The sequence below is a fragment of the Taudactylus pleione genome, unplaced genomic scaffold (genome assembly GCF_031769625.1).
Source record: "Taudactylus pleione unplaced genomic scaffold, aTauple2 ptg000065l, whole genome shotgun sequence".
In the NCBI taxonomy this organism is placed as follows: domain Eukaryota; kingdom Metazoa; phylum Chordata; class Amphibia; order Anura; family Myobatrachidae; genus Taudactylus; species Taudactylus pleione.
Window position 1 is genome coordinate 9,628,720 of NW_028284467.1, and position 14,617 is coordinate 9,643,336.

At 48.8% G+C, this 14,617-nt stretch overlaps 1 protein-coding gene across 1 annotated transcript in view; it reads right to left on the reverse strand.

Annotated features, from left to right (window-relative positions):
* The window catches only part of TFCP2 (transcription factor CP2), a 111,142-nt gene that overhangs the window by 13,262 nt on the left and 83,263 nt on the right, over positions 1-14,617 (reverse strand). Inside the window, exons 12-13 of the mRNA XM_088465940.1 lie at positions 12,766-12,875; positions 10,389-10,531 (exon numbers count right to left, since the gene is read on the reverse strand). Coding sequence (XP_088322066.1) covers positions 10,389-10,531; positions 12,766-12,875 — 253 coding nt within the window. The remainder of the gene's footprint in view (positions 1-10,388; positions 10,532-12,765; positions 12,876-14,617) is intronic.

Sequence of the window (14,617 nt, forward strand, 5' to 3'; positions counted from 1 at the left end):
TTTTGACACACTGGACCACCCTCTACTGCTGCATATCCTTCACTCCCTTGGTCTACGTGACACTGCTCTCTCCTGGCTGTCCTCCTACACCTCTGACCGTTCCTTCTCTGTTGACTCTCACGACTACCCCTCCCCCCTTCAGCCTCAACCAGTAGGTGAACTCCAAGGTTCTGTTCTTGGACCTCTCCTATTCTCTCTCTATACATCCTCTCTAGGTAAACTCATCCACTCTTTTGACCTCCATTATCTCTATGCTGATGATACTCAGATCTACCTTCCCTCATCTGACCTCACCCCCTCTCTACTGATTCTTATCTCCAACTGTCTCTGCTATCTCTTCCTGGATGTCCCAGCGATTTCTCAAATTTAATATGTCTGTCTAAGACTGAGCTGATCGTCTTCCCACCCTTATACATAACCTCATTTCCCACTATTTCATTATCAATAGATGGCATAACTATCTCATCTAGTCCAAAAGTGCATTGACTTGGAGTCATCCTGGACTCTTCCCTCTCCTTCAAACCACATATTCAGAACCTCTCACAGTCCTGTCGTTTCCATCTCAAGAAAATTTCCAATATCAGACCCTCTCTCACCCAGGATGCCACCAAAACCCTCATACATTCACTGGTCATCTACAGATTGGACTACTGTAACCTCCTACTTATTTGGCCTCCCCAAATCCCTTCTCTCCTCTCTCCAGTCTGTGCTCAATGCTGCTGCTCGGCTCATCTTCCTTTCCAAACGCTCTACATCTGCCTCCCCTTCCCTTTCAGAACCAAATTCAAGGTTCTCACACTCACTTACAAAGCCGTCACCCATTCCTCTCCCATTTACATCTCTGATCTCATCTCCCTTCACTCTTCTGTCCACCCTCTTCGTTCACTTAATATACACCGCCTTTCATGTCAATTGATTACTTCCTCCCACTCCCGCCTACAAGATTTTGCCCACGCTGCTCCCCACCTTTGGAACTCCCTCCCTCTCCCCATCAGACTCTGCACCATTCAAATGAGCTCTTAAGATCTCATCCTAACTTGCTACTACATCTTCCTTCCTTCCCGCCTACCCCATCTGTGTCACTCCTGTTTGTCTGCCCCTCCCTTAAACAATGAAAGCTCTTCCGAGCAGGGCCCTCTGCCCTCTTGTGCTTCTCCCTACTGTAATTTAATTTATCTCTTACTCCCCACTAGGGAAACTGACACTTGGCTGCTTATGTGGGCGTAAAGGTCGCTAATATAACAATGTTTATTATCCGTGTCCTGCTTTGTATTGTAAGTCGCTGGTTACTTATCTGTTTATGTACTTTGAAGGGTGTTGCGGAACACTTGTGGCGCCATATAAATGATAATTATAATAAAAATAATCTGTTCTCTTGTAGCATTTGGAAGAGAATTTACCAGTGCTCCCATCCATTCTTCAACAGCTTTGGCTACCCAGGCTCCAGCCACAGCTAGACGAATAACAGCTCCAGATGATGAAAAGATCGTTTTAAGACATGCTTCAATCTTTTTATCCGTGGAATCGTTCAGGGAAGACGCTGACGGAATAGACAATGTAGGATTTCTGATTAAATGCGTCACATGAGCATCCATAGTAGGAGGTACTTCCTGCTTAGTACATACAGAACCTGGGAAAGGATACAACGATGTTCTCTTATTCACATAAAAACATTTGTCAGGGTTACCCCATGCCTCATCCATAAGCTCAGTGAGCTATTCAGATACAGGAAACTCCGTTCTGACCACCTTCCGTTGGGGTTTAAACACTGGAGCCTTCTTACTATGAGTCGGTTCATCATCTTGAATGTCTAGGATTGATTTAACCGCCTTCACCAAAGAAGGAACATCCACTGTGGACGGATGGTCTTCCTCCCCCGAACTAGACCCTGGAGAGGAACTTTGCGCATCATCAGATTCCTCAAATGATGCATCAGAATCCATATGTTGAGCAGACTGATAAAAAGATAACTTGGGCTTAGGTGCCTTAGTAACTACCTGTCTGCTATCAACATTAGATGGTACCATACCCTGACTAGAATGGACAAACATACTTCCAGGAAAAATGCATAGCAGGTGCAAACATAGCATGCTGTGGAAACCCCATCCAAGGAGGCATAGTGGGAGCAGCCATACGATCAACAAACTGCTTCATTACCTGGGACAAAGAGGATACCCAAGAAAGCTCTTGTCCAGGGACAGGTAAGCTGGACTGGTGAGTTGGCTCTTTATAACAGACAACACACAAACCATCCTTAATGTCCTGAGGGGACAAATAAGCCATACATGATTTACATGAAACCAGGACAGAGGGCTCCCCCTTCTGTATTCCTTTATCTTTTGACGTGTTCAAATAAAGGTAATAATTGCAATGTTATGTGACAGCATTCACAAAATTTTAATAAATGTGAAGTACTCAGAAAAACATCCACCCCAAGAGGATGGAGAGTAAAAACAGTGCTAGCTATAATTGACAGACAGAAATAAAAGACACTGTCAATGCAGCAGCTAGCAAACAGTCACATACAATGCATATGTAATATAATTACATTGACTCTAAATCAACTACACAAACACAGGAATGGTAGGATATAGAGCACTATATACCTTAACCAAGGGAGGTATACAGGGAGACTGACCCAAACCCTCCTGAGACCAACAGTTACAGGGCGCACTGAGCGTGGACCGTGAGCGTCTCATATACACATGGAGGGTAGGCGGAGCAACCAAGATGTGTAAAACCCTTTGTAGGGACTGCATCTTGGTCGGAGCGCCTACCTCCCCTAAGCTGCGTTAACCAGCCGGGTAAGCTGCCTCCTCGCAGCAGAAGCGTCTGCTGCCGATCCCCGGCGTTATTCGATACGGCCATGATGGTGTAGTGAAGACGCGGACAATCCCGGACCCCGACAGCAGCGGCTTCTAGTGCGTCGCTGACACCAGAAGCAAGGACTTCCGGGCGCGATTCCCCGTAAGCGAGGAATCGCCTTACCTGGCATCTCCGTGCGTCCGAATGCAGTCCAGGTCGCAGCATTGCTGCTAGCAAGCTCAGCCGCGATCTGCCGAAATCACCAGCCCAGTTACTGGTGTTGCGGCCCGGTAGAGGTAGATGGAGTCACAGTACATGCGTCTTAATTCAGACGCTTAGTACTGCCAACCCAAAAACATGAAATAAAATAAAACAAAATAAAAGCTTAGGACTGCCTGAGCAGTCCCGTTACAAAGGTGCGTCTTGATCCTGCCACACCAAATGAACAACTGAAGTCCTATGGCTAGGGGCGGGGTATATATGGAGGAGTCGTCGAGGCATCCTGGAAGCAGAAGCTTTAACTGTTTGGTGCCTGGTCGCCAACCATAATATCCCCATGCTATCCCTTGTGAATCTCTATGGACCCAAAAGAAGAAATACGCAGCTGTTGGAAGTGATGGAAAGGATAACCAAGAACAATTTAATATGGTCAAGAAGAAATCTGATTTACAATTCGTAAGCACATTTTAAATTAGAATTGTAAAAGTTGCCTTTAAAATATTAAATGTTGGAGCTATACACATCTTATAATTCTCTCAACGTGTAGAAAAAAAATCCTCACCGATGCAATTTATTTTAGGGTAGTCAAGCAGTTTTGCTAAAACCTCAAACACCAGATGTCCCAGGGAATACATTACAGAATTTTTGAGTGACCTTTTACTACATCACACAAAACTGCTGGTGTCAGACAGGTAAAGATTAAATGGCCTTCGAATCAGTACTGGAGCGTTGGATAACATTACGCAATGGTCAAAGCGCCAAACTCTTTATAGGGCCATTATCAAGGTCTAAATTTTACAGTTGAACAGCAAAATAGATTAAAATAATTAAAAAAACAAAATCCCGACCCCACACTTATTTCCATATTTTAAATATTGTGGTTTTATATTATCATTGTCAGTGGTTTATGGCTTATTTTCTGTATTTGAATATTAAAAAAACAAGAGATATGGTAAGAACTTACCTTTGTTATCTCTGTTTCTACGAAGTCCATAGGGTCCACAGGGTTGACCTTGGGGTATAGCTCGATCTGGATCCATGGGCACCACGCAGTTAAAAGCTTTGCTGCTCCCAGGATGCACTTGGGTCCGTCCTCCTCTATACCCTGCCCCGGCCACAGGCACCTCAGTTGGTAAACAGCTAAGGCCGGAGGAGGAGACTAAACAGAGAGAAGGAAGACTGGAACACACAAGAAACCATACTCACAGAAATGGGAGACGGAAAACCGGTGACCAGCCACACAGCCCATTTGAAGCCAGGTGCGTCAGGGCGGGCGCCCTGTGGACCCTATGGACTTCGTAGAAACAGAGATAACAAAGGTAAGTTCTTACCATATCTCTTGTTTTCTACTTCAGGGTCCATAGGGGGTCCACAGGGTTGACCTTGGGGATGTCCCAAAGCAGTTCAACTAAGGGCGGGGACGCTCCTGTGCTGAAAGGAGTACCCGGCGCCCGAAGGATGCATCCTGAGAGGCGAAGGTGTCAAACGCATAGAACCTCAAAAACGTTTGAATTGAAGACCAAGTGGCCGCCTTACACAGCTGAACAGCGGAGGCGCCACGTCTAGCAGCCCAAGAGGGACCCACAGAACGAGTGGAATGAGCCTTAACAGAGGCTGGCACAGGTAAACCCTCCTGTGCATAAGCCTCACAAATAACGGAACGAAGCCAACGGGCTAACGTTTGCTTGTTGGCAGGCTAACCCCTCTTGTGAAAACCGAAGAGGACAAACAAAGAATTCGACTTCCTAACCGAAGCAGTCCGATCCACATAGATTCTAAGTGCCCGGACTACATCTAAGGAAGCCTCACCAGCTGAAAGATCAGGCGACTGAAAAGCTGGCACAACAAGTTCCTGATTAATGTGGAACTTCGAGACCACTTTGGGCAAAAACTCAGGACGAGTGCGGAGCACCGCTCTGTCCTGATGAAAAATCAGAAAAGGAGGGCGACAGGAAAGCGCCCCCAACTCTGACACCCTCCTGGCAGAAGCAATTGCTAGGAGAAAAACGGTCTTGAACGTCAGCCACTTGAGGTCCACCGCCTCAAGAGGCTCAAAAAGATGACCCTGCAAGACCCGTAGCACCACCGCCAAGTCCCAAGGAGCCACAGGAGGCACGAAGGGAGGCTGTATCCGGAGAACACCCTGGAAAAAGGTGTGAACATCCGGTAGTGTAGCAATCCGTCGCTGAAACCACACGGACAATGCAGACACATGAACCTTCAGAGAGGCCAGGCGTAAGCCGAGGTCCAAACCTGATTGAAGGAACTCCAAGATTCTGGAAACCCGGAACACCTGAGGATCATAGTTTCTGGATTCACACCACTGAAAGTAAGTGCGCCACACCCTGTGGTAAATCCGTGCGGAAGCAGGCTTGCGTGCCCTAAGCATGGTACCAATGACTGAACTGGAGAAACCCCTAGACCTCAAGACGGCTGTCTCAAGAGCCACGCCATCAAAGACAGCCGACCCAGATCCGGGTAAAGGCAGGGCCCTTGAGACAACAGGTCCCGACGCTGAGGAAGAAGGTACGGAGCGTCGATGGAGAGACACCTCAGATCGGAGTACCAAGGACGTCTGGGCCACGCCAGAGCAACCAGCACGAGCGTGCCGCCGTCCTGCTTGAATTTCCGCAGAACCCGAGGAAGTAAGGATATTGGAGGAAACAGATACGCCAGGTGAAACGTCCAGTTCACCGACAGCGCGTCTACCAGACTGGCGCCTGCGTCTCTTGTCCTTGACCCGTAAACGGGCAACTTGTGATTGTGACGGGAGGCCATCAAGTCCAGCTCCGGCAGCCCCCACCTGTCCACGAGTAGCTGAAACACCTCTGGGTGAAGCGACCATTCCCCGGGATGCACGTCGTGACGGCTGAGGAAGTCCGCCTCCCAATTGAGGACTCCGGGAATGAAGACTGCCGAGATCGCTGGAATGTGACACTCCGCCCAAGCAAGGATGCGAGAGACCTCCGACATTGCTGCCCGACTTCGAGTTCCTCCTTGGTGGTTGATATACGCCACCGTGGTGGCGTTGTCGGACTGCACCTGAACCGTCCGTCCGTAAAGAGCGGCACCGGACGACTGCAGGGCCCGATAAACCGCCCGCAGTTCCAGAATGTTGATGGGAAGAAGAGCTTCTTCCGCAGACCAACGACCCTGAAGTGACAACGAGCCGGTCACTGCCCCCCAACCCCGAAGACTGGCATCCGTCGTGAGCAGGACCCAGTCCGGGATCCAAAAGGGACGTCCCTCGATCAGATGAGCTGTCTGAAGCCACCAAGCCAAAGACTGCCGAACCTCCGGGGACAACACCAGCAACTGAGAGCGGATCCGGTGAGGTAACCCGTTCCATTCTGATAGAATCAGCCCCTGCAGAGGCCGGGAATGGAACTGGGCAAATTCCACCATGTCGAATGTTGACACCATGGAGCCCAAAACCCTCATAGCCGAATGGACCGACAGGCGGCAACTGCTCAGGCAACTGTGTATCCTCAGCTGCAGGGAGGAGACCTTCTCCGGGGTCAGGAAGATCCTTTGCTGCCGAGAATCCAGCAGGGCTCCCAAATGAACCATCCGCTGAGATGGAATCAGGGAGGACTTTTTCCAATTTATCAGCCACCCGTGCGCTTGCAGGCAAGCGACCGTCAAGTGGAGATGATGAAGCAGTACCTCCGGGGAACTCGCCAGCAACAGGAGGTCGTCCAGATACGGTAGTAGCCGTACATTCTGGTTCCGAAGATGTGCGGCCATGACCGCCATAATCTTCGTGAACACCCTCGGTGCCGTGGAGAGACCAAAGGGTAGCGCCCGGAACTGGTAATGGTGTTGAAGGATAGCGAACCTCAGATACCGCTGGTGTGAAGATGCTATCGGAACATGGAGGTAGGCGTCCTGGATATCCAGGGACACCATGTAATCCCCCGGTTCCATCGCCAGAATGATGGAACGTAACGTTTCCATCCTGAACTTGGGAACTCTGAGGAATTTGTTCAGAGACTTCAAGTTGAGGATAGGGCGATGAGAACCATTGGGTTTCCGCACCAGAAACAGAGAAGAATAGAACCCCGTCCCTCGTTGTAATTGAGGAACGGGAACAATGACACCTGCTGTCAGCAAGGACTCTATAGCTTCCTGAATCTGTAAAGACTTCGTCGTATCCTGAGAAGGACTCGTGCAGAAAAACTGGTGGGGCGGTCTGTGCCGAAAAGACAGGGCGTACCCCTGGGAGACCACTTCTCGAACCCAGGCATCCGTGGTGGTATTGTGCCAGCACTGGGCAAATAGAAGAAGTCGGCCTCCCACTCTGGGGTCCCCCAGAGGGAGGCCCGTCCCATCAGGCAGAAGGTTTATCTTCCTGCTTGGAAGAAGGGCGCCTGGCACTCCAGGGCTGCTTCTTGGGCTTAGAAGCGGTCTTGGTCGTCGACTGCCTCGGGAAGGACTGACAATTTGCCTTGCCCTGAACCCGAAAGGACCGAAAAGCAGAGCTCCGTACCTTGGTAGGAGCAGAAGCCGAAGGGAGGAAGGCTGATTTAGACTTAGCCAGAGTGTCCACAATTTTGTCCAAGTCTGGACCAAAAAGCAACTCCCCATTAAAAGGTAAGGCCTCCAGTCCCTTTTTGGAGTCAGCGTCAGCTCTCCAAGACCTCAGCCACAAAGACCGACGCGCCGACACAGCTGCAGCCGACACCCGAGAGGTTAGCAGGCTTGCGTCTAACGATGCCTCCCCAATGTAGGAAGCCGCATCCCTCATTTGACCTATCAACGCTCTCTGGATCTCCGGAGCATCTTCCGGAAAGGTATCCTCCAAAGCATTGGCCCAGCTCTCGATGGCCTTAGCCACCCAAGAGATGGCCATGGACGGACGGGCCACCGCCCCCGAGAGAGAGTAAATAGACTTCAAACAAGTCTCCACCTTCCTGTCCGTGGGATCCTTCAGGGAGGAGATCGACGGCAAAGGCAGCGTAGCGCTTTTAATTAAGCGGGTAACGTGGGAATCCACCGCTGGAGGAGTTTCCCACTTCCTGCAATGAGCCTCCGGAAACGGATAGTTCGAAGCCAACCGCTTCTGCGGTTGGAACCTCTTGCTGGGCAACTGCCAGGCCCCTGCCATATGATCCGTCAATTGATCGGACAGGGGAAAAACCGTCGAAGCTACCTTGGCCTTTTTAAAATTTGGGTATTTTGACCTGGGGGCGGGCACATCCTCCTCAATGTGAAGGATGGCCCGCACCGCCCTAACCAATGCCGGCACATTAATGGAAGACTTAGCCTCCATCTCCTGGGCCCCGGCATCCGAGTCAGAGTCTTCATGGATCTCCCCGTCATCCGAAGACACGTCCGTGTCCGTGAACTGAGCCGCCGGTGAAGCCGGAACGGAACGCTTGGATGGCCGTGGGGGCAAATCACTGTGCAACATATGTTGAAAAGCCGAAGACGAAGCCGCCAGACTCTGAACAGAGTTGGAGAGGACGTCCACCCAAGGCGGGGGTACTGCCTGAGGATACCCCTGAAAAGATACCATCGACTGCTGCGGCACCGTGGGGGTTTGCACGTATACCGGCAAACCCGCATAAGGACCCACAGTCTGAGACCCGGGAGGAGACTGCACCAGACGAGTCACACCCGGGGAACGGGGCATGGTAGGCTGGGACAACGCCCTAGAAGGGGCCGCAGTCGGGACCGCAAGTCGGTCCGCGATTGACGCCAGCACTTGCGTAAACATTGCCCACGGAGGATCCTGCGCCACCGGGGGTTTAGAGGGTCCAGGTACCAACTGGCACCGCCCGCACAGACCGTCCTCAGACAATTCTGCCCCGTCAACCCCTGCCGAACAGCGTCGGCAGGAAAACAACACAGGAGCCTCGGAGCGCTCATTCCCCTCATCAGACATGACACAAACTTTTTTGCAAAAAAAGTGTCTCACCGAAACGAGGTAAGGCGTATAACACCCACGCACTCCCAAGTATGCAACCCAAACAGCCCACAAACTGGTACTGAGGAGCACACAGCAGTATGTGACGGACCTCACAAATACGTAGATTTATATAAGTGAGGTACACAGAAAGAACACCCCTCCCCCACGCACCTGAGGGCCGTAGGAGAAGGAAAGGGATAGGTAAAAAGCTGACAGTAAGTAGAAAATAAGCACAGACAGCAGCACTAGCAAAAGTCACATACCATGCAGAGAAGTTATACTCACTGCACCTTCCGCTACAATCAACCTCCCAGATTCAGTGTCTGGGAGGGCTATAGCGCTGCAAACACTGTCCTTTGCAGGGGGAGAGGTACGCAGGGGGACTGGTCCACTGGAAGCCTGCCTGGGAGCTCTGCGATGCTGCCTGAGGAAGATGGCCGCCGGAGAGCTCTGAGGAGGAGTGGCCAGGAGATTACAGCCCAGCGACGCCAGCACACATGAGAGAAGGCGCGCTGGGCTGAGGGGAGGAGCGCTGAAGCAGGGAAGGCTGCCTCCCCTGCTAGTACTAAACCCCCGGGGAAGCCGGTTCCCCGCCGGTACTTACACCCCGGGGGCCAGCGGACACGCGGGGTATTCCTGAAGAGGGGGAGCCCGCCGCCGCTACTAGCGCCGCCGGTCTGTCCCCAGAGACCGGCGGCATGAAGACTGCATTATCCCCGCGTGCAGCGCTGACAGCGCTGCACGCGGCTTACCTGGCCCCTTCAGTCCGGCAGCAGTCCTTGGGTGGTCCCGGAGCCACGCTAGCACTGACTCCGGGGTCCCGCTGCGATCCCCGGATCAGTACCGGCGTTGCATCGCCAGCGGGGCTGTTGGAGCGGCAGCATAGACGTCCAGATGGACAGTCTGATGCTGCCGCTCTGAAGACAGTAAAAATAAAATAATAAAATCATCTTTTAAAAAAAAAAAAAAAAAAAAAAAAAAAAAGAATAAAGCTTAGGGGCTGCTTATGCAGCCCCACTGCGCAGGGTGACCCGACTCCGGCCGGGCACCAACTAAAACTGAGGTGCCTGTGGCCGGGGCGGGGTATAGAGGAGGACGGACCCAAGTGCATCCTGGGAGCAGCAAAGCTTTTAACTGCGTGGTGCCCATGGATCCAGATCCAGCTATACCCCAAGGTCAACCCTGTGGACCCCCTATGGACCCTGAAGTAGAAAGTTTATTTTATTGCCAAGGCTGATTGCTAAAATTATTCTTCACAGAGAACCAATAATTCCATACTGTCATTTATTACTAATGGTTACAAGGATTGCTAATTCACTCCAAATTCTGCTCACTCATTACTAGTTTAGTTACAGCTAATCTGTTCATCTGATGCTTAGAGGAATATGTTGTATTATTCTGTCAAGGAGCATGATCAAAGCTATTGTTCTTGTTCTAGAGGTCGGTGAATTACCTCATCACTTATAAGTACATGAATGCCTGTAGGTCCTTGTTTGTAAATCTGGTTAATTTGATGAGGAGAAATATTGAAAAGCTGGGCAATCTTTTCTGTTAATTCCATAGACGTGAGGTCTTCCAGGTAGATGGCATGATAAACTGTAGAGAAGAAGGGATGTTTTTAATGTACATTATTAATATGGAAGGAAATACAACCTAAGCTAACCCACACTAATTTACCTGAATTCTAAATACAAGCGGCCCAGTCCAGTGTAATATTGTACATAACCTAAAATACAAAGAAAAAGGAAAGTGTAGCGCTAGTAGACAACAAAAAAAAAAGAATTTAATAAACACAGATTAACATAAGTGCACATAAACATATAATAATGTGCCTGATAATTATATTGGGTACGAGCTGCTACAAGGTCAGGGTGGTATGAAAGTTCCTTCGATACAACTTCCCTAACATGTGTTAGTCCGTATGGAATTAGAAAAAATGGAAGGATCTCACCTGGTATACACAAAATCGGCAATGTCCAATCCACTTTGTGAAGAAGGAAAGCTCCAATAATCCACTATGTGGCACAGAGGATTGTTAAAGATGCAGGTGAATAGAGTGCAGAATTGGCCTGGAGGGTACTGTGGTGTAATATCCACTCTGGTCCAACCAGCTCACCTCAGCCTGAGACAGTGTCTTAAAATATAGTCTCCGTTGGGATCTTCTGAGACTATTCCTGTCATGTGATATGCCGACAATATCCCAATTGCCGCGGTGGAGAGGACCAATAGGGTTAACCGCTGGTTCCACAGTCCCCCTCTGCGTCGGCAGTCAGTCTGGTTAACTCCGAATAGGGCTCCCGTGCATGAGCTGCAGATGTCCCGGCTGAAATTTCTCCAAGGTGCCGGTGATGTATCGATAGATAGGAAAGGTGCCAATAGTGGACAATGCGTCTTGGGTATAGCAGCAAAAAGGATCATAGCCCATACACCTTAACGCGTTTCTCCGGGATTTTCTCTCCCATTCATCAGGATGCCCTCCTTCGGAGACTATATTTTAAGACACTGTCTCAGGCTGAGGTGAGCTGGTTGGACCAGAGTGGATATTACACCACAGTACCCTCCAAGCCAATTCTGCACTCTATTCACCTGCATCTTTAACAATCCTCTGTGCCACATAGATAGTGGATTATTGGAGCTTTCCCTCTTCACAAAGTGGATTGGACATTGCCGATTTTGTGTATACCGGGTGAGATCCTTCCATTTTTTCTAATTCCATTCGGACTAACACATGTTAGGGAAGTTGTATCGAAGGAACTTTCATACCACCCTGACCTTGTAGCAGCTCGTACCCAATATAATTATCAGGCACATTATTATATGTTTATGTGCACTTATGTTAATCTGTGTTTATTAAATAGTTTTTTTGTTGTCTACTAGCACTACACTTTCCTTTTTCTTTGTACATTGCTCATTTAGTGGGTTGCAGGACCCACTTAGTGTGGCAGCTCAGTAGTACAACTTAATTCTCACACAGATTACATTGCGCACCATTATTCAGAACCTAAAATACAATCTATAATGTTTAATATGCTCGGAGATAAATTAGTGATAGCTCAATATGAGAATCTCTGTGTGCAGGAAAAACAAGGATTAAACTTAAAATATGAATGATTATTAAGGATTTACTCCCAGGTAATATGATTTAGAATTGAGAGGAAAAGGGTTAATTACACCTCAAAAAAGGTCCAGAAAGGCAACATTACACCTGTGTGACACCAATGGCTCTTATCTCGTTTACTAACCCATTGAGACTTTGTATATACCTTTACTAGTGGTTTACATGAAAGATTGCCCTCCAAAGGCGGCGTTAAGATATGGCATTCAAGCTCAAAGGAAATATGCTTTCTGGAGCTTGATGCAAACATTAATAACCAGCAGGTTTGGTGCTGTCCCAAAGAGAAGTAACGTTGGAGATATTTGCGATAACTCCTGCATTAACTCTTTAATACATATGGGCAGTACTTAAATGATCCCAAAACAACCACAAAACGCTGGTTCTGCATTTTATTTATTTGGCAAAAACAGCTAAATACATCACCCTGAAATTTTACCAAACGGCAAACTCAATACATGGATGCCCTTTTAAGGAATGTACTGCCTTGCTGAACAGGATTGTAGAGGCCTTTTTCATTATTTGGTGGTAGTTACTAGGGTTAGAGTGTAATACCCAGATACACAGTGTAATATAATCAGGGAAATGAATCAATTATTGTGTAATTAACTCATACGTCAGAAACAGGAGAGGCTTGTAATACCTGTCAAATTAATCCGCACTTTTACTAAATACGATCGATAACCATTCATTAAACCAAAGAGTAATAGAGACTTACCATAAAAAGCACCATTTCCTTGCTCGCCATTCTCGTGTTTCTGCTGTTGATGCTCCCGTAGCTGCTGTGATTCCTGGCAAACGTAAATCGTGAGCCTTGGCCGCACCATTCTAGAAGGTGAGGAAAAGCGAAAAATTACCAGCTGCTTCATATAGAAATACCTTGCACCAAGAATTGCTGTAGAATGCCCCTCCCTAAGCTCTCCAAGCAACTTCAATAAATAACAAGGAGTATAATCAAGGACAGGCACGGTGGTATATGCCCCTCGGGCTGGACCTATAGTGGACTGCCTGGGACCATCTTGAAAGACATGGGGACAGTCTCTGATTTTTCACAATTTTATTTTCTTCTTCCGGGTCCACAGGATTTACCTTGGGTTATGTAGTGGAAACGATCCATTGCACCAAACAGCTTTCTAGCTTTGCAGCTCCCAGCATGCATCAGTCCTCCTCCTATAATACCCCACCCCCAGTCATTTTTTTTTGTTTGGTGCTCGGCAAGTATCCAGATGCACCTGTTATACAGCGGGACTGCCTAGGCAGTCCCAGGCTTTTTTCTTTTATGATTTACTTAGTTTTAATGACTGAGTTTAGCAGTACCAGGCACCAAGAAGCAGGTACAGCGACTCCTACTACCTCCGCTGGGGCCGAAAACACCAGTACCGCTATATGCCCTGAGGATCTCGGCGGGCCTCAGCGTGGCTTAGATAGTGCCTGTGCTGAGGTCCGGACTGCAGGTCTGGCACTGAGATGACAGGTAAGTGTGCGGTAGTCCTAGCATCCGGTGTAGCTGCGGGTGAAGGCCTCGTGTGACGTGTCCTCACTAAGGCCTTATCGTCTGTTGCCGGGAACGGGTAGTAGACATACTAGAGTGCAGTAGTTAACCAGCGTACCCGTGCCGTTAAAATCGCAGCTTAGGGGGAGATAAGGCGCTCCCCCAAATCAGACGCAATTTCTGGTACGTAGTTCAGCGTCTGGTTTGCTATGAGACGCTCGCAGATTGCGTTTGTGTGTGCACTGCTGTAGCTGTTGGTCTCAGAGGTTGGTCGGTCTCCCTGTATACCTCTCCTTTGGGCCTGGTATATAGCACTCTATATCCAACCATTACCCCTCCGGGGCTGGCTAGTTGATTCAGAGTACCATTTGCAATAACAATTCTGCGTATTTATGCATTGTATGTGACTTTAATGCTAGCTGCTGTGTTGTACTGCCTTTTTGTTTCAAACTGTAAGTTATACCTATCACTGTGTTTCTCCTCATCCCTCTGAAAGGTGTGGGGGGTTTCATTGATAGGGAGTTACATTGCATTTATGCTGTACACCTTATACCATTTATACATTTGTCATGTCTAAAGGTGTAGGTGAAAAGGATGATATGCCAGTACTCAGATCATGTGTGTCTTGTTTGGCAGATCTATCTGAGCAGGATGTTAACCTGGATGGTTTGTGCAGCCTCTGTTGTAAGCAGCTACCTGTTCAAGTCAGTACATCTAGAGCTCCTGCGCTAGAACCACCTGGGTGGTATCAGATTTTGTCTCACTTAATGGACAAAGTCGCAGAAGCGCGGGCTCCGGCTGTGGTATTTCCCCATGCTATGTGAGAATTCACAGCAGATGCATCCTTCTGTATGCCCCCCATGATTTCCTGTTGGGTTAATTCTACTGCTCACTCTAGTCAGAGTATGCCGCCGTCTATAGCTCCTCAGCAGCCAGATAGACATGTGACGGCAAAGCAGGGGCATAAGAGAGGTTCCTATCAGTTGCCTCATGACGACCCGGACTCCTCTTCAGACTCTGATACTCAAGAGTTCTGGGTCTTACTCAGTAGAAGACTACCATCAGTCTCTGGTGGATG